Below are 19,946 nucleotides of genomic sequence, written 5' to 3'. Positions count from 1 at the left end.
TCTCTCATTGCCACTGGAAAGGCGTGGGACTGGCATTGTCTTGTAGTCCGGCACAATATGAAGATTAATACAATATGCATTATACAGATAACTGGCACTTACATTTCTTATATATTTAGCCACATCTGTCAATCATCCCCTGTGTTTATAACGCTGGCCGAAGTTGTGTATAACGCGGGGTGGAGTTATATGGGTGATTGACAGGCCCCCCGGCAAGCGTTACACACACAAAGTTACCGCCCCCCACCCAGTGTTATACACACAGACAGACAGATCTGGCTACATGGCCGCCCTCTCACTGCCATTCCCTCCCACGACCACCCCCACCGGTTACCGCCTGTCCAGATGGGTGGGCGCCCTGGAATGTTTGGGAAATCCTCTCGGGGACCTGGCGCTGCCTACATAAAAGTCGGATGCACTGCACGCATCCATGCCCTAGCTACCCACTTCATTCAGTCTGTGACTGAATTGAAATGCCAGCGCAGCGCGCGCTGGGAGGAGTAATGAGGGGGAGTCTGTCATGTGCCCTCCTGCGGCGATGCGTGAGGACGGCCGCGAGTGTGAGCCGTGAGGAGAGGACGGAGGAGCAGTGACTATTTCCAGCCTGCCGCCGGGTGAGTGAACTCTTTACAGGCTGTGCACTGCGCAGCTCGACCCGCAATCCTCAGTCCCCACTCCCCTCCCACCGCAGTGTCTCTGGCATTTGCCCCCCCCCCCCCCTCCTTAGCAACGAGCATTTGCCCTTTACCTTGGCAATGGCCATTTGCACTCCCCCCTGGCATCGAGCAGGAAACCCTTAGCAAGTAACATGTAGGTAGACAGCACTTATATGCCATAGTCATATGTCATAGCCATTACGGTGTGTGGTATATGTAATGGGCATTACGTTGTGTTTCATATAATGTGTAATGGGCATTATGGTGTTTTGTATAATTTGTAAGGGCCACTGTGTGGCATAACGTGTAATGGCCATGTACTATACTATGTAATGGGTGTGTAACGTATAATAGCCATTATGGTTTTAAACTGTCCCTATTGTCCTTATTTAAAACAAAAAAAAATTCAGCCCTGACATAACGTGTAATGGCCATTATAGCATGTGGTATAATATGGGTGTGTGATGTCAAATAGCCAGTATGGCAAGCACTGTCCATATTATACCTATTTTTTTACAAATTGTCCAGTCATGGCTTAATGTGTAATGGCCATCATGGTGTGTGAAATAATGTGTAATGTCCATTATAGTGTGTGGCATAATGTGTATGTGGCCTGTGTGCCTGCCTGTGGAGGTGTGCCCACCTGCAACCCACAACAATCACAGGGGGCACGCCAACACCAGCAACTCCACCACCTGCAGTATCCCCGCACCCACCACTTCACCACCCACACCACCGCCAATTAACCTCCCCCACCCACGGTACCAATGGCACCCTCACCTCACCAACACTGCTACACCCACACTACACCACCCGCCACTCCACCAGCTACAGCACTGAAGAGCGTCCGTAGGGTGCAATGAATCACCTAGTTTTACATAATTGCTGAAATTGTTGAAATTTTACAACTGTTACTGCAAAAATACAAGAAATATCTGATGCTGCCTTGGCATTTAGATGTTGTGATGAAGTAATAGCATCTTCCGCTTCTAGAAGGTTGGCAAGTTACAGTTTCCTTCACCTGTGAGATCATTATGTCTCTCATGAATAATTAATTATTAGTATTCATTCCGCAGCAGCTGTGGGGAAGTCTGACAGTCTTCCTCATGTTATGAGCTGAAACCATGGATCTTTCTGTATTGCCAAATAATAATCATCCAGACAAATATCTGTGTCTAGATGTAAAGAGTTTACTAGTAAATTCTGCTGCTCTACAAGCAAGACAATGGCGCAACAAAGTATATCTACAGGTAAGTACTATGCTAACATTATATGCTGACTATAAGGTATATCTACAGGTGCGTACTACACTAACATTATATGCTGGCTATAAGGTATATCTACAGGTGCATACTACACAACATTATATGCTGACTATAGGGTATATCTACAGGTGCGTACTATGCTAACATTATATGCTTTCTATAAGGTATATCTACAGGTGCGTACTACGCTAACAATATATGCTACCTATAAGGTATATCTACAGGTGGGCATTACGCTAACATTATACAGTATGCTGACTAAAAGGTATATCTACAGGTGCGTACTACACTAATTTTATATTCTAGCTATAAGGTATATCTACAGGTGCGTACTACACTAACATTATACAGTATGCTGACTATAAGGTATATCTACAGGTGCGTACTACACTAACATTATATAGTATGCTACCTATAAGGTATATCTACAGGTGCGCATTACACTAACATTATACATTATGCTGACTGTAAGGTGCATCTACAGGTGCGTACTATGCTAACATTATATGCTACCTATAAGGTATATAATTATCTACAGGTGCGTACTACGCTAACATTATATGCTACCTATAAGGTATATCTACAGGTCCGTACTACGCTAACATTATATGCTACCTATAAGGTATATCTACAGGTGCGCATTACACTAACATTATACAGTATGCTGACTATAAGGTATATCTACAGGTGCGTACTACTCTAATATTATATTCTAGCTATTAGGTATATCTACAGTTGCGTACTACGCTAACATTATATGCTAGCTATTAGGTATATCTACAGGTGTGTACTACACTAATATTATATTCTAGCTATAAGGTATATCTACAGGTTCGTACTACACTAACTTTATATGCTAGCTACAAGGTATATTTACAGGTTCGTACTAAACTAACTTTATATGCTAGCTATAAGGTATATTTACAGGTGTGTACTACACTAATATTATATGCTGACTATAAGGTATATCTACAGGTGCATACTACACTAATATTATATCCTAGCTATAAGGTATATCTACAGGTGTGTACTACACTATCATTATATGCTGGCTATAAGGTATATCTACAGGTGTGTACTACACTAACATTATATGCTGGCTATAAGGTATATCTACAGGCATGTGTAGTATTGCATTAACATTATATGCTGGCTGTAAGGCATATGTATAGGTGTGTACTACACTCTCATTATATGCTGGCTATAAGGTATATCTACAGGTGTGTACTGCACTAACATTATATGGTAGCTATAAGTTATATCTACAGGCGAGTACTACACTAACATTATATGTTGGCTATAAAGTATATCTACAGGTGTGTACTACACTATCATTATATGCTGGCTATAAGATATATCTACAGGTGTGTGCTACACTTTCATTATATGCTGGATATAAGGTATATCTACAGGTGTGTACTACACTAACATTATATGCTGGCTGTAAGTTATATCTACAGGTGTATACTACACTATCTGTCAGGGCTCAGGTATCTAGTGTTTCACACATGGCCAATAAAGTTGATTCTATTCTATTCTATTTCCGGCTGTGGCGGCAGTCAGCCAGTAAAAGGGTCAGGTACAGTAACTGGAACTGAAACTGGAACACAGGGGGCTTGAGGTATGGACAGTACATAGAACACTGGGCACTGAGGACACAGCTAGGTGGGCGAGTTGAGGAGACTCTGAACAGAGGCGTGGATTCTAACCCCACTGACGCTTTTCACCAGAGACCCCCGCAAGGAGGTTTGGACTTTGCTGCATTCCGTGGACAGGTTGGGGCGCTCTGAAAGAGTTCCCACACCTAAATGGTTGAGGAATGGTTAGTGATGGGTAGTGCTGGTGAACTTGAGAGGTTTCTGCCTTGGAGACGTGGATTGAGTGGTCTTGGGGAACTGTAAACAGTGTTGGCATAGGAGTTGATGACTGCATTGGCCTAGGAGCTGGAGAGATGTCGATGGCTTGGGAGCCAAAGGGATGCCAACGGCCTGGGAGCCAAGATTGATGTCGGTGGCCTGGGAGCCGAGAGGGTAACAGCCTGGGACCAGTGGACAAACTAGACTTTGAGAGTCAACGCCTGTCTTGACTAGGGAGTTGATGATGGTTTATGGCTTAGTAGCCATAAATGGTCTCTGTTGGTGGAAGCTGGATAAGCTCAGCCCTCTTTTGCTGGAAGCTATGGATGTTATTAGCTGGTAGAGTAATCTGTCAGATGAAGGGTTAACCAGGGAGCTCTTGTATAATCATCATCATCAGCAGCAGATCACAGGTGCACTTCACAGGTAGACTGTTACAGATGTATCCATATACACCTACAATGAAATTGCATCTGATAGCCCCTTTGCATGCCATGGACTTTGTGACTTAGGGCGGGATGTATTAATATACATCGCCGCCCGGCTGCTGCGATGCCAGCGCATATGTACTAACATATGCGGCTGGCATCACAGTGCAGTGGCGGAGGGTCTCCGTCACCTCCCTGACACCTCCTCCTCCCCTCATGCTGGGACAGCTCAGCGTGACTGTCCCGGCGCCTCCTCCTCCCCCCTGCAGCCGGAAGGACATCCAGCTGCCTTGCTAGGGGGAAGAGGGGTTTACCTTCTGGGTCTAGGAGGACCTGCAGCAAGGTAAGCCAGAGGGAGGCAGAGAGGGGGGTCGGCGGAGGGTTTGTGGCGGAGGCGGCGGGCTGCGAAAAGAAGCCCATAGGCTTCTATAGGGAATCACCACCCAAAGGTGGCGATACCCTGCCCTGCGGTAACGCGGCAGCGGGGTTTTAGTACATATGAAAATATGGTAAAACGGTGGTTTTACCGCATTTTCGGCTTAGTACATCCCGCTCCAAGGAACAAACAATGTACAAGGATAGTGTTTTTTTTTTTTGTTCAACACTTTGCTTTTAATATTACATTTAATTTACATTTGTTATTTGGTGTACTAAATTTTACATCACAGTGTAATTTATTCACTGTGATACATATATTATATTTTGGGGCCGATTCAGACCTGTGTGCCCAAGTCTGAATTTGGCCCCGTTGCCGATGGTGGGGGTCTCTGCATGCACTTAGGTGATAATGCACATGTGCAAACCCCCACAGCTGGCGCCTTCGTCAAATTTTTTGTTCACTGGGGAGCTCGCTGATTGACAAGCAGGGGGCATTTTGGGGTGGGCACCCGGCATTTCATGTGCGTGCCCATCAAAACACGGGGTGGGCCCATAGAAACACTGGGCGGACCCCAGCAAACGCAAATGTCAGCTCCCGCCTGCAATTCAGCCATCACCAGTGAGTAACCATCTAATGATCTTTCCTCTGTGCGGGTGCATGTGAACACCTCTGCTTGTAGCATTGCGAGGGGATCCGGCCGGCAGTTGAAGCGTGCGTTCGGCGGGGTTAACCTGTTCGCTAGGCAGTGAATATACGCAGCCTATCGAGCAGGCCTGAATTGGTCTCTTTATTCCTTCCCATTTTTTTACAGTGTTATTTGGCGTATGTTGTTCTATTGTGTCATAATCCTTTTTTTCCTGAAAGTATACAGAATGAGCAAGATTATTTTACATTCATCCCAAAATCACAGTATATGATGCAATTATTTGCTTATTTCATATTTAGAGCCTTTGTGCGTCTCTTCCAAGCATTAAACAATTACAAAATAAAATACAATTCACAATGAAACAATATAAAATTGGACCATGCCAGCATGAATTTACGATCTAAGATGCTGAGGTTTTGGCAAGTGATCTTTGGCATATTTACTTTTAGCAAGATTACAGCCGGTTTACTGCTGTGGTTTGTTAGAGGAAGGTTAAAAAACTCCCAGCACTAAATTCAAGAACTTTATTAGCAGTGCAGATACTGGTCAGAACTAATTCATGAAAAGTATAACGTATTGCAATTTGACAAACTTGGCCCCCAAGCACCTTTATCCGAGCTTGGGTCTAGAAAACTGACAATGGTCGTTCTAGTTCATTTGATTTACAAATCTATCTGAACAATCATTTTGATCTATTTTCGAACATTTGGGAGCAAATGGCTGATTGTCATGTTCTCCCATTTTTCATTGAAAAAGCAAATCTTTATTGTACATAAAGAAAGCAAACAACAGACAATAACATTGAAACATATATAACATGTTGCAGCACAGCCAAAACACAGTATACATGCAGACAGTATAGTACATATTACAACATACAGCATAAAATTTACACTATAGGCTATACTATACACTATGCATTCTAATGGTAACAGTACAAAACTGTATACAAGACTATGGGTGTGGAGGGTAGGGGGGTGAGGGGGGGGGGTGCTTCCTGGGTCGCCCCATACGTGTGGGTGCCTGGGAATAATCCATACAGTACCGAAAGGTACGAAAGACAGTTCCTGGGCACAGAGTCTTTAAATTCAGTCTCTAGGTCATCCAACAACAACTGTGCATAGGCCCAGTCCCAGAGGACGTGCATAGAGGTTTCCTCATGCACAAAGCACAAGGGACAATGTCTATACCTACACAAGTTTCAGGAGTGCATGAACGACCAGTGAGGCAAACCCCCCTGTATGGCCATCCATGACATGTCTTTGTGTCTATTTGTGAGCCTTTTGGAGGCCACATACTCCCAGACAAACTTGAAAGTTGCTGAAGGGAGCCCTAAAATCGCTTCCATGATGTCTTTGACTCTGATGAGCTTGTGGACAGTTTTTGGCTTCCACAAGTCGGGTTTCAATCCCTCTAGTTGGTGTTCCTGCTTTTTGTACTAGATACGGAACAATCTAGTATTAAAAGCACGGGCTGCACATACAGCATCTCATCGCAATGCCCTGTCACACCCAGGGCCGCCGACAGGGGGGTGCTGTGATTACAACTGTCCCAGGCCCCGGCCTCTGGAGGGGCCCGGGCAGCTGCCCACAGTGGCATGGCACCACCCCCCCCCCCACCTCCGCACCCGCACAATGCATCCCTCCCGTGCCCCCCTGCCAGGCATGCACAATACACAGTGCAGCCTGCAGAGCGCCAAGCCTAGGATACAGAGGGGCTCGGCGGTCTGCAGGCTGCTCTGTGCAGTGAGTGCTCCGAGTCCCGACTGTTGGAGGGGATTCGGTATGAAATCCCGACGGTCAAAATCCCGACGGTCATAATACCGACAGCAATTGACAGAAAGTCAAAATCCCGACATGGTCAAAATCCCGACATTTAAAATCCCGACATGGTCAAAATACCGACAAGGTCAAAATACCGACATTTAAAATCCCGACAAGTTCAAAATACCGACACATAGAATGTAGACAGGTGAAAAAGTCAACATGACTTTCGGGCGACAGCTCGCGAGGTCGATATGGGCTTTTCACAGTTTTTTTACCTGAATGTCGACACAGTCGACATGGACACAGTTGGAAGTCAACCGCAGCCCCTCGCATAGCTCGCTGCGCTCGCAATGCTTCGGGCACGGTGCCTCGCTACGCTCGGCACACTATTTTATTCTCCCACCACGCCCTAGTGGATGGTAGGGCATGAAATACCGCCTGTCGGCACATGTCGGGTCAAGAAACAGTGAAAAACCCATGTCGACCTCGCGAGCTGTCGCCCGAAAGTCATGTTGACTTTTTCACCTGTCTACATTCTATGTGTCGGTATTTTGAACTTGTCGGGATTTTAAATGTCGGTATTTTGACCTTGTCGGTATTTTGACCATGTCGGGATTTTAAATGTCGGGATTTTGACCATGTCGGGATTTTGACTTTCTGTCAATTGCTGTCGGTATTTTGACCGTCGGGATTTTGACCGTCGGGATTTTGACTGCATCCCGTTGGAGGAGGGAGAAGATGCTGCGCCGCCGCTGCTGAAGGGAGATGTTGCTCCACTGGAAAGTAATAGTAATTGGGGGGCGTAGGGGGAGGCAGGGTGCCGGCACCCGAGGGGGGGGGGTGCAGCTGGGGGCCCAGACTGAAGGTCAGTCCCGGGCCCCAACATTACTAGTGGCGGCCCTGGTCGCACCATGTACAGTACGGGCATAGACTATTTTCTACTCCATGCACTCTTCAACAGCACCTAACCCTAGGTCTCTTCAACTTAATGATTATTCCAATGTCCTGTCCCCTGATGCAGCAATGTTTATACCACGTACTTGTCCTTCATTTTCTTTTACTGTCATTGTTTTATTGTTTTGCTGATATGTTTATGTATTTTGCTAGGCTATGTGGAATGCTTGTGGTGCCATTTACTGTAAATAAAAGATAATGATGATGATGATGATGATGATCATCATAATAACAATAATAATAATGGTACTTGTTTCCTAGCACGGCCACAATCGCGGGCATCGTGTGTCATTTTTAGTGGTATACGACGCGACCGACGCGATGCCCCCGATTTTCCCATTGAAATGCATTGAAAATAGTCAAAATCGCGTCGGTCGCGTCGTATGCGGCTAAAAAAGCCTTAAATGGTCCAGACGCGATGCCCACGATTTCCCCATAGGAAACAATGTTAAATGGCTCAATGTACCCGCGATGCCCCCGATTTCTCATAGGGAACAATGTTAAATACCTCAATTTCACCAAATCATCATAGGGAACAATGGTAAATGGGCCAGAAAGGCCCAAAAACACCCCAGAACAGTGAAATGTCCCCCCAAAAGTACTTTACGCCACCCCACGATCAACGCGAACCCGAAGCGTGGCGAGCACAGCGAGCCCGCGAGGGGCGGCGGTACGCGTCCTCCGACCTTTTCATACCCCCACTATCCACGTCGGCGTGGAGTTGAGAATAGAATAGTGTGGCGAGCGTAGCGAGCCACCGAGCCCGAAGTGTGGCGAGCGCACGCGGATACCTTCACAGGGAAACGCGTCCCTTCGCGGGCTTCACAGGTATCCGCGTCCCCTCGCGGGGCTCGCTGCGCTCGCCACGCTTCGGGCGCGGTGGCTCGCTGTGCTCGCCACACTATTCTATTCTCAACTCCACACCGACGTGGATAGTGGGGGTATGAAAAGGTCGGAGGACGCGTACCGCCGCCCCTCGCGGGCTCGCTGCGCTCGCCACGCTTCGGGTTCGCGTTGATCGTGGGGTGGCGTAAAATACTTTTGGGGGGACATTTTACTGTTCAGGGGTGTTTTGGGGGGTTTATGGCCCATTTAACATTGTTCCCTATGATGATTTGGGTAAATTGACCCATTTAACATTGTTTCCTATGGGAAATCGGGGGCATCGCGGCTAAATTGAGGCATTTAACATTGTTCCCTATGGGGAAATCGCGGGCATCGCGTCGCGACCATCGCAGCAGATTTTTTAGTGCTTGCGATGGCCGCGATGCCCCCGATTTTTCCTCACGATGCCCACGATCATGATCGTTGTGGCCGTGCTAGGAAACAAGTACCATAATAATAATAATACATTGCATCAGCATCAACTTTCCACAAATCAGATGCTATTGCAAACATTCCAATGGACCCATTTTTTACGAGACTGTCCTGCATCCCACACAGAGACGGCAGTGTCCCACGGAGGCAGTGTCTCATGGTGGCAGTGTTTCATGGTGGCACAGCACCTATTCTCTGAAACAGAAGGACTGGGGATGTGGCCAGCAGCTCACACAGCAATGGCTATGCCTCCCAGGAAATCAGATAATCTAGATATTATTAATAAAATTACTAATCTTAATCTTGATTTCTCTATGCTATAACATTGTGAGTGTATTTGAAACCCAGTCATTTCTCTATTTTCTTCTTTCCTTAATATCCCAGCAATGACCGTCATTTCAATAGCTTTTTATTTGATATCGGTGCTATTGAAATTGGAGCAATACCACAAGTAACCATCGATATTCTTGATGGAGTTATACCTCCTAATGAGTCCATACTATGGACCTAACGACAACAGCCAATGAGAAGGGAAGTACACACCCACACTCATGAATATCAGTGATGGGATGGTATAAGAGCGGGTTCCGGGTGCTCGCCCGGTAAACCTTGAAAAAGCCTTTTGCGAAACATGCGTTGGTGTGTCTCGTTAGCGGGAGGAGAGCGGGGTTAATGTATTGGAATTGATTGCTGTATTAGATTTGTCAGTGGTGTGCCTATCTGTTATAGTCAGACGGAGCGATGTGCCGGTCACTTTCCAGTGACGGCACACGTTACACAGACGGCAGCGCAGATAGCAGGAGACAGAGAGGCTGCGTCTATCACCTCATCCTGCAGAGGCATTGTATGATGTAACAATTGTATCAAATATCAAGCTGGGATTTAGGACACATTGTCCTCCCAGGACCATACTATCAGCACATACTGTACATTTGCCTACTATATATTTTTTGTAATAGGAGGTGACAGGAGCGGCCAGGACGCTGCCTGCACCTAGTCCCCTCCCGACATATTTATGTGATTTGTAAAATTAGGGACATGGTTCCCCATTACTGATGTACATTGCCAAGTACTGATTGGATACTGCAATGAATACGTTGTGATCCGGTACACACCACACAATCTTATAGATGCCTGAATATAATAAAAAACAAGTCCTTATCCCCGCTACGTGAGGAAAGCCATTTCCTTTTTAGAAGTCCATTGTTGATTTATGTTGTATGGTTTTATAATATCACAGTAATTTTAAACAATAATTAATAAAAGGTATGTTTTATATATTTCTTCTTATCTTGTGCACCGCAAAAAAAGACTTTCTGTTGTTTCCCTGGTTCTATCTTTCTACTGTCTGGCGGTAGCACACCTTGTTTTATATGTAATATCAGTACAATATTGATAAAGAGCTAATTTGACTATATCAAGTTAATTTCCAGTGCGATCGATCACCCCCTTGTTTCACATAAAAATGGAGCTGCCTCTGTCATTTAACAATATCTATTCAGAAGACTATGTCTATTTCTGCTACTTACTTCATTCTCCGTTCTTGTAGGCCAGGCTAGCAGACATCACTCACACTAGGTTTGCCATATCCTTTTAATCCAGGACACCAATGAGGATCTATGACTACCTAAATTCAAGCCTGCATTTCACCTGATATTGATCAGCCACAGAACCTGAGAAACTCATTGGTGTTTCAGATTAAAGAAATAGTGGGGCCAATTCAGAACCATTGGTAATGGCCCAAATTCATCCCCATTTCATCCAGGAGGGGTGTGCAACGGGCGTGCCCATAAAAATGCTGAACGTTCCCCTGCACACACAGGCATGTCGATGCCAGCTTGGGGTGGGCTACTGACAGCACATGTGGTCTGCGCCCACCACGAATTTGGCCATCTACAGCCACGATAAAAGTCTAGATTGTTATCTGTGAACGGGGAAAATTTACCTGTTCGCTAGGCTGCGAGCATACACAGCCTAGCGAATGGGTTTGAATCAGGCTCAATATGGCAAGCCTAACATGTGAGTTTTCCCCTCCTACAACGAAAACATCCACATCAAGCTCATTGAGACAGGGGATATGAATGCTATCTTACTAAGACCGGTGATAATTTTTAAAAGTATAAAAATGTACCTCCGCAGTGTAATTGTGTAATTCGCCACCACAAACTTAATATTTCTAAAACAGAATTAATTATATTTCCGCCAATAAATAGTAGTTACTAACCAGATATCTCTATTGCTGTTGGCAATCGCTCCTACCTCTCAAGCTCGCTGCCTATTTGTTATCATTGACCTTGAACTTTCCTTTGTTCACCACATTCAATCTTACTTAATATCATGCCACATACATCTAAAAAAACATATTCAAAATTAGAGATGAGCAGGTCCGGATCTCCGAGATCCGACAGATCCGAATACCGCGATCCGAGTCTGGATTCGAGCCGGCTCGGGAGTTCCCGCCTAAATTCCGGACCGAAAACAAGGCAAAACGTCATCATCGCGGATTCTCGCGGGATCTGGATACTATATAAGACGCACGCGCGCCCCGCCATCTTTACTCCAGCATAGGAGAGGGAAGAGGGTGGTTGTGCTCTGTGCTGTGTGCTGCGCTATAATAATAATATATTATTTTGCTGCTGCTCACTCGATTAGGGTCTGCAGGGGCTGCTGTACACAAGTCCAGTGTACAGGGGCTGCAGTGGCCAGTGTACAAGGGGCTGCACAGGGGCTGTGTTCAGTGTGACAGGGCCTGTGTACAGTGTGACAGGGTCTGTGTCCAGTGTACAGGGTTTGTGTCCAGTGTACAGGGTTTGTGTCCAGTGTACAGGGTTTGTGTCCAGTGTACAGGGGTTGTGTCCAGTGTACAGGGGCTGTGTACAGTGTACAGGGGCTGTGTACAGGGGCTGTGTCCAGTGTACAGGAGCTGTGTCCAGTGTCCAGGGGCTGTGTCCAGGGGCAGTGTCCAGTGTACAGGGGCAGTGTACAGGAATTGTGTCCAGTGTGACAGGGCCTGTGTTCAGTGTGACAGGGGCTGTGTCCAGTGTACAGGGGCTGTGTCCAGTGTACAGGGGCTGTGTACAGGGGTTGTGTCCAGTGTACAGGGGTTGTGTCCAGTGTACAGGAGCTGTGTACAGGAGCTGTGTCCAGTGTCCAGGGGCTGTGTCCAGGGGCAGTGTCCAGTGTGACGGCTGTGTCCAGTGTACAGGAGCTGTGTCCCGGGGCGGTGTCCAGAGGCTGTGTCCATTGTCCAGGGGCTGTGTCCAGGGTAACGGGCTGTGTCCATTGTCCAGGGGCTGTGTCCAGGGTGACGGGCTGTGTCCAGTGTCCAGGGGCAAGGTCCAGGGGCAGTGTCCAGTGTGACGGCTGTGTCCAGTGTACAGGAGCTGTGTCCAGAGGCTGTGTCCATTGTCCAGGGGCTGTGTCCAGGGTGACGGGCTGTGTCCAGTGTAAAGTAAGAAAAATAAATAAAAGTAATAAATAAAATAAAAACACATTTTTGGAGGATGGAGGAGGAAATAGTGGGAGATCAGCAACCTGATAGAAGTGCTGAAGCTGCTACCACCAGTCTTGTCAAGGCCGATACCTCTTTGTATTTTTTGCTCTTTGGAGCATTTCTCTTTTTTTGGGATAGTTTATTAAACTGCCACCCTGTCTGCCCCTGCAGTGCCGCTCTGCTTCCAAGATGCGCCAGGTTGGAAGTGTAAGGTCCACATGTATCTGATGCCCACTGCTTTCGCTTAGCTTAGTCATCCAGCTACCTCGGTATACCCTTTTGGCCCAACTACAGTAAATGAAAACAATTTTGTAAGCTGTGAAGTGATCAAAATTGACTAGAAATTAGTGGAAAAAAAAGTTATTGAGGTTAATAATACTTTAGGGGCAAAAACAGGCCCAATTTCTGTTATTTTAGCCATTTTTAGCATTTTTTCATAAAAATCCAGATCCAAACCCAAAACCCACAAGGGTGGTTTTGCCAAAACCAATCCAGATCCAAAACACGAAGGGAGATCCAGATCCAAAACCAAAACCTGAAAAAGTGGCCGCCGCACATCTCTATTCAAAATTCACCCTTATATTTCACAAGACACTGCAAAAACACTAATCCATGCTCTCATCATCTCACGCATTGATTATTGCAATAGTCTCCTTATTGGCCTTCCCCAATACAGACTCTCCCCACTACAGTCCATCATGAATGCAGCTGCGAGGCTAATCTTCCTAGCCAGACGTTCATCATCTGCAAAGCTACTCCGTCAGTCACTTCATTGGTTACCTGTATTCTACCGTGTTTAATATAAAATAATTTTACTTACACACAAAGCCATAATCCAAACTACACAAACATCTCTTCTCTCAAAATATCTTCCAACCCGACCTCTACGCTCCTCACAAGAGCTATGTCTCTCATCCACACTCATTACTCACTCCCATTCCCAATTGCAGGACTTTCTTCGAGCTGCTCACACTCTGTGGAATGCCCTCCCAAGCACAGTAAGACTCTCCTCCAGTCTGCAAACCTACAAGCGTTCCCTGAAAACTCATCTCTTCAGGCAAGCTTATTAAATTCCAGAACCAGCGACTTAACCTTCATACTGTATACTGTTCTTATCTAATCACATCCCCACTGTACAGTCCACACATATCCACTCTCTTTCTTTTTCACATTTTCCATCCTTCTGACCCCTGGCCAATCTGCTGGGTCACCGCATCATGCAGCACACCAGGAACCTTTGCATTCTGGTGGAATTAATGTAATTAAGAATATCTATCCTTGCGTATCAATGCTTATTTCCCTATAGATTGTAAGCTTGCTAGCAGGGCCCTCATACCTTTGACTGTCTGTATATACCTAGTTTGTTGTATTACTGTCTTCTATTGTAAAGTGCAATGGAATATGCTGCGCTATATAAGAAACTGTTAATAAATAAAATAATAAATAATTGTCCTGCCCTACCCTATGCTAGGTGCACATGATATCATACCTCCAAACTTTTAAATCACGACAGTTGGGACCCCCACGCCTGCCGCACTCCGTGTAAAACGACATGGTTTAGTGGAAATGTCCGCAATTATGAAGCCATACCCCGTTTAACCACTGGGGGCATGGCCAGCGCTCTGAGGGTGCATGGCCATGCCATGGCCATTCACTGCTGTAACAGCCATTCATTGCTGTAACTCCCAACGCCCCCCCCCCCCCCATGCGGAACACCGCCCACTCTAAATGGGTCATGGGAGAGTCACGAACAATCGTGAATGTCCTGCGGAATTTGGGACAGTTGGGAAGTATAGATCATGTATTTAATATACAAGTGGATGGTTCACCTGGGGATCCAGCAAGCTACACACTGGAATCAAAATGCTTCACACATTCCTAATCCCGCCCCTGTGACACTAACCAATGGGAGTCCAGGGGATGGCTTAGGAGCGTGGGAGGTATGCTTATTTCTTGGTGCAGCTTGTGTTCAGCGCTGCCGATCCCGTGGGAACCATCCAGCACACATATTACATACATGCAATATGTACTAGGTGACCCTGTCTGTATTACATGGTCTGTGCTACAGCTGCTGCTGGTCACCATAATTCGATAATATTGCAAGTGTTCTTCTACACCAGTGATATTCAACCTTTTTACCTTGCAGCACACTAAATACGATTTTAAAATTGCCAAGGCACACCATGAGATCCCCACAGGGCAAAACACATTGGCCCCCACAGCAAAATACCAAACCTATTGCCCCCATATAAAAAACAATCACACTGGTCCCCACAGGTAACACAAATAAAATACATTGGCCCTTTAAATGAAAAGAAGACACCAGTAAATAACACTTGAACCGGTGGTGGCTGTAAACTAGTTTGGGCATCTCTAGATCTGGAGGCACACTTGAGAACAGCTCAAGGCACACTAGTGTGCCACGGCACAGTGGTTGAAAAACACTGTTCTACACCCTTTAAGAGATGAAGAGATGAATTAACAACAGGGCTTAAAGATGTCATGGAGAGGTGGAGGAACTAAATGTCCTATTCCAGCTAATTATCCCTCCTCCCCTCCCCCCATTAGATGGAGCCAGGGCCAGTGGTAGTGTTTTTAGCAATCCCTGCAAACTAAAATGCTTTTTGTGAGCATTACTGTGCAGGACCAATGTGGAGGTTAAAATGTTCCACCTCACCAGTAGAGGTGGTGGAACTCAGTTCCATCTCGCTCCCTCCCTCCCCCCTCCTTTAACCCCTGATTGACAATGTGCAAAAATGTACATGCACAGTACAGATCATACAAAAATAGAAAAAATGAGGCCTGGTATGTATATGTATGAAATAGCAGTTACTAAAACATTTTTTTTTCCCATTTGTAACAGAGAGAGCAAAACAATGTTATTGAAGCTCCGCAGCCGGCAAAGGTGGACAGCCCGGTGGTAGTCGACAAAACACTTTATGGCCACTTTACCCCAGAAATATTGAATTCCATAATTAAAACAAACCCTCTCTATATGGACATAGGAAGGGAGGAAAAGACAAAGACAAGTAAAAAGCAGCCATCATGGACCATTCAGGATTATGATCAGCAGTTACCGAGTCCCAGGATCTCTGAGTACATGAAGGTATGGAATTAGTTACTCAGCATATAGGGTCTTATTAAGACCTGATCGTATGGTTGGGAATGAGCAGGCTGGGCAATTATCAATAGACTGCACATGCGTATGGCCTGTAGTATGCATACGGGAAGCTATCCTGTTATATAATCCTGTTACTTTTTGATCACTCGTCATTCATAGGTGATTCACAGAAAGCCAATTGTGAGTGGTAACTAGCCCTTTCCTGGGCCTGTCAGGGAAGGGGAAGCTGTGTGACGTCAGCTCTGGCACAAACAGCCAGTTTCTATCGCAGCCACTAAGTCCTGGGCTACACGCAGGGGTGTATTCAATGTGGCCGGCGAGGGGGGTTTTATGGTGAGGATGGCTTGTTTTCGGGAAGGAACGCCGAATATAAGCTATCCTCGCCATTTAACCCCCGCACCGGCTGCTCACCCTATTTAACGTTCTGGGGGAATCCTCGCTGTCAGAGGATGGCGAAGATTCCCCCCAAACGTCGAGGTTTGCAGCTAATGCAGGGAACCAGCTGCATATAGCAGCCAGCCTCGCTGTTTTGGCGGCCGCACATGCCATCTCCACATCACTGTAAAAACTGAGCAAGGGGGAAACCGCGGCTGCAGGAGGGATCAGTTGAATACTGACCCGCGAGCTGTGATGGCGATCAATCAGCACTGCTCGCCATCGCAGCTCGCTAAAGAGCATTGAATATACCCCACAGACTGCACACAGTGGAAAAATCATTAGAGGTGAGCAGCTTGCGAATGGGTTTGCAGCTAATCGTAGGCCTGCCATATTCTCGAAGCCGTGCTAAACAATTTGCAGGCTTGCATGGGGCGGGATACCTGATCGATGGGCTCTGAAAATTAGCAGCCAAGCAATCAGTCCTAAATCAGGCCCCCAGTCACATGTCAGTGTGTTAAGAGTTCAAATGTGTTCAAGGCTAGCAACGTCTAGTCAATAAGTGTTTACACAGGATAGAAGATCATGTTCCAAATACCTTAATTAAACAGATACAAAGGATTTATAGTTGACAATAAATTGATCCCTATTATTATCCACAGAGCAGAAAGGCTACAGAAGTGATAGTGTTATTTCTAGATCACAAACCATCTAAGGCTGTCTGTAGAGCCACTGACCACCTGTGCACTCCAAATTGCTGTAGTGTCTGAAGAAGACAGAGTATATAGCACACCAGCACTTTACGCAGGGGTGGGCAATTATTTAGGCTGGGGGGGCCACTTAATGCTTCCAGCAGATATTCAAAGGCCGCACTCCAGAAATAGGAGGTGTGTTTTCACTCAAAGGGGGAGGGGGTGTCTTTGAATGTATTGTAACACACCATATACCCCTTTTACACATCATGCAACACAATAGTAGGCCCTTCATACTTGCCCCTTACATTAGTAATTCCACACACCAGTTCCCCTTAGTTATTCCACACACCTGTCCCCATTAGTAATGCCACACACCTGTTCAGAGGCGTAACTGTGGGAGGCAATGGAGGCATCTGGCGCCGGGCTCCTGTTCCCAAGGGGGCACCTCTCCTCCCCTGCGAGTTTGAATCAGTTAATTGAAAACCGCTGATATCACTTCTTTGGCTGACTCCCCCTCCTCACATCACTGTATTCAAACCCATGACCTGTCTTACTGGAGACAGACACCTTACTGATTGAGCTATTGGGCGGAGCACCAATATTTATCTTGCCTCCGGGCAACTGGGACAAACTTACACCACTACACCTGCCCCCATTAGTAATGCCACACACTTGCCCCTCCTTAAATATTCCAAACATCTGCATACCAGCCTTGAAAAATGGTGCCGATTGCAGCCGCATGCAATCACAGCGACTACCCCATACTCGGCGGTGGCACAGCAGCTGTAGTGACATGCGGGTGGGTGGCTTGGCGCTGCTGTATGTGTTCCATGGTGGCTGTGTGTACACGCAGAGTAGTCGTGCAGCCTTTCTTGCTTGGCACCTGCCACACACAGGCTGAGTGTTGGCTACACAGGACTATGCCGCGCACACACAGTCGCCATTGGACACACATACAGCAGCGCCGAGCGGCTAGCCAGTCAGGAGCTGTTTGCGGGCTGCATGTGGACAACCCCTGACTTAAGGGATGTACACACGGACACACCGCCAAAGCGGTTTTCACTAAGCCAATTTTGGCTTAGCCCATGGGAGATTCTGACTAGGCATATTTGGCCATAGGCCAAATACACTGTAATGGCTTAATACTGAAACATTTTACCATTCCATGAATTCCGTATATTACATGTGTGAGCTTTATAACCATTGGGGCACTGTTAGTACCTGTATGTGTGGTTTTTTTTTTTTATTATTTTAAATAGCTTTATTGAGTAATTGTTGTACATTTTTTCAGGAAAATCCAAATGATTTGCACTACTGGCTTGAAGATATTTATACACCTGGGTATGACTCTCTACTTAAGAAGAAGGAAAAAGAACAGAAGAATTCCAAATTCTGTAAACTATTTACATTTTTGGCACTTATAGTTTGCATTCTGATTGCCATAGTAACGGCTACTGTTTTGTGTACTTAAAATTCCTCAATATTTTAACATACTTTTATAGAACTGTAAAAATATCCCAAAATGTATTTAGCATACATCAGGCACTGTTTTCATAGTAATAAAATAGAATGTCAGTGTCTGCTTGGAAGGGGTGGGGGGGCTTAGTACTGCACAGTATGTGGAATGCCCTGATTGAAACCAAAATGTCAACTACTAACTCCTATAAGCCTTTTAGACCACATTATTGCGATATATAAAATTGTGAATTAAATGGGTGTGTTATAAGAGTTTGACATTAAGAATGTCAACAAGAGAATTTCGACATGTCTGAAGGTCCACATTGTGAGGATATTGTGAATTTTTAAACTTAACATTCACAGTCGACATTGACAGTGAAACCCTGACAATCATAGAAAGTGAATGTTACAAACACACACACACACACACACACACATACATTACACAAGTGCAACATGCTTACAGGGCTGCCCACGTGCATAAAAAAACTAAAAATATTTGTAAAACAAGTAAAAAAAATTTTTTTAATTATTCAAAGAATAAAGCTTTTATATATTTATATTTTGATTTATTAATTCATTTATACATCCCTGTATAAACACAGATATTGGTAGTGGGAGTATCTCAAAGAGGGCACCAACGACAACCTACAGCATCAAAATGCTTAGGGACAGCTCTATTCATGCTGCATATTACATCAATAGTCATTCTTAGGCCACTGGCAAAGTTCAGCATCCCATCATGTGGTGGAAATCTGAATGGTTGCTATGGGCAACATCTTATCTTCAATAGAATGCCCATCTAGTAAATGTATCCCCTAATTTCTAGCCATTTCTGCCTGGATCAGGAGGGGATCACAAGACAGTATCATTCTGCAGTATATAAACACCAGTAGTTCTAGGAGAAGCTAAAGGTGCCAGATATCCATCATCCTGTCCCTCACACACACAGGGGCACCCTCATTTCAAAGAGAGGAACCCTATCTTTCCTACAGTGTACCCCTGTAGTTATGTTCTGGTGATCACTGGACAATAACATACCCCATCCCAATGATAAATGCTGGGATGGGGGGATGCTCTAATGCCAAGACTCACCCCTGGTATCAGTAAGCTCAAGGATAACCTCATTTAATGGGTGTCAATTTTTTAAAATGTTATACCTCATTTGGCTCCATGTTATTATTTATAGACATTTTCAATAAAAATAAAAAATTGTATAACTGTTTTGTTTTTTTATGAAAACACGTATAGAATCATTTTTGCTGTTTTGCATAGTTACATTGATGCAGAAACAAGAACCACAACATGAGTGTCATGGTGGTGGTGGTGGTGATAGTGTAAACATGGGTATGTGAACTGGGTATAAAAACTGTCCAGGAATATAATGGTGTGGGGAATTGGATGCTTTGGTCACTGAGAGTAATAAAATAAGCTGATAGAAGATAACAGTCTGAGAGGTCAATGTAGTAAGACGTGGAGAGAGATAAAATGGACGGAAATAAAGTACCAGCTAATCAACTCCTAACTGCCATGTTAT

The 19,946-nt window shown here is 45.4% G+C and overlaps 1 protein-coding gene across 1 annotated transcript; it reads left to right on the top strand.

Annotated features, from left to right (window-relative positions):
* Positions 1–1,780: 1,780 nt before the first annotated feature.
* Positions 1,781–18,422, top strand: MINAR2 (membrane integral NOTCH2 associated receptor 2). Its single transcript, XM_083149477.1, has 3 exons — positions 1,781–1,906; positions 15,624–15,866; positions 18,243–18,422. Exons 1-3 carry the CDS (start codon positions 1,781–1,783, stop codon positions 18,420–18,422), a joined length of 549 nt encoding a protein of 182 aa, XP_083005603.1.
* Positions 18,423–19,946: the final 1,524 nt, after the last annotated feature.

The sequence above is a fragment of the Crinia signifera genome, chromosome 1 (genome assembly GCF_055691185.1).
Source record: "Crinia signifera chromosome 1, ASM5569118v1, whole genome shotgun sequence".
In the NCBI taxonomy this organism is placed as follows: Eukaryota; Metazoa; Chordata; class Amphibia; order Anura; family Myobatrachidae; genus Crinia; species Crinia signifera.
This window is presented reverse-complemented; position numbering and strand designations above follow the sequence as displayed.

Excerpts from the sequence above, each read along its gene's own strand:
- MINAR2 (XM_083149477.1), top strand. The coding sequence starts at position 1,781 with ATGGATCTTTCTGTATTGCCAAATAATAATCATCCAGACAAATATCTG. Across the intron at positions 1,907-15,623 it reads GCAACAAAGTATATCTACAG|AGAGAGCAAAACAATGTTAT; the intron begins GTAAGTACTATG and ends CATTTGTAACAG. Across the intron at positions 15,867-18,242 it reads GGATCTCTGAGTACATGAAG|GAAAATCCAAATGATTTGCA; the intron begins GTATGGAATTAG and ends ACATTTTTTCAG.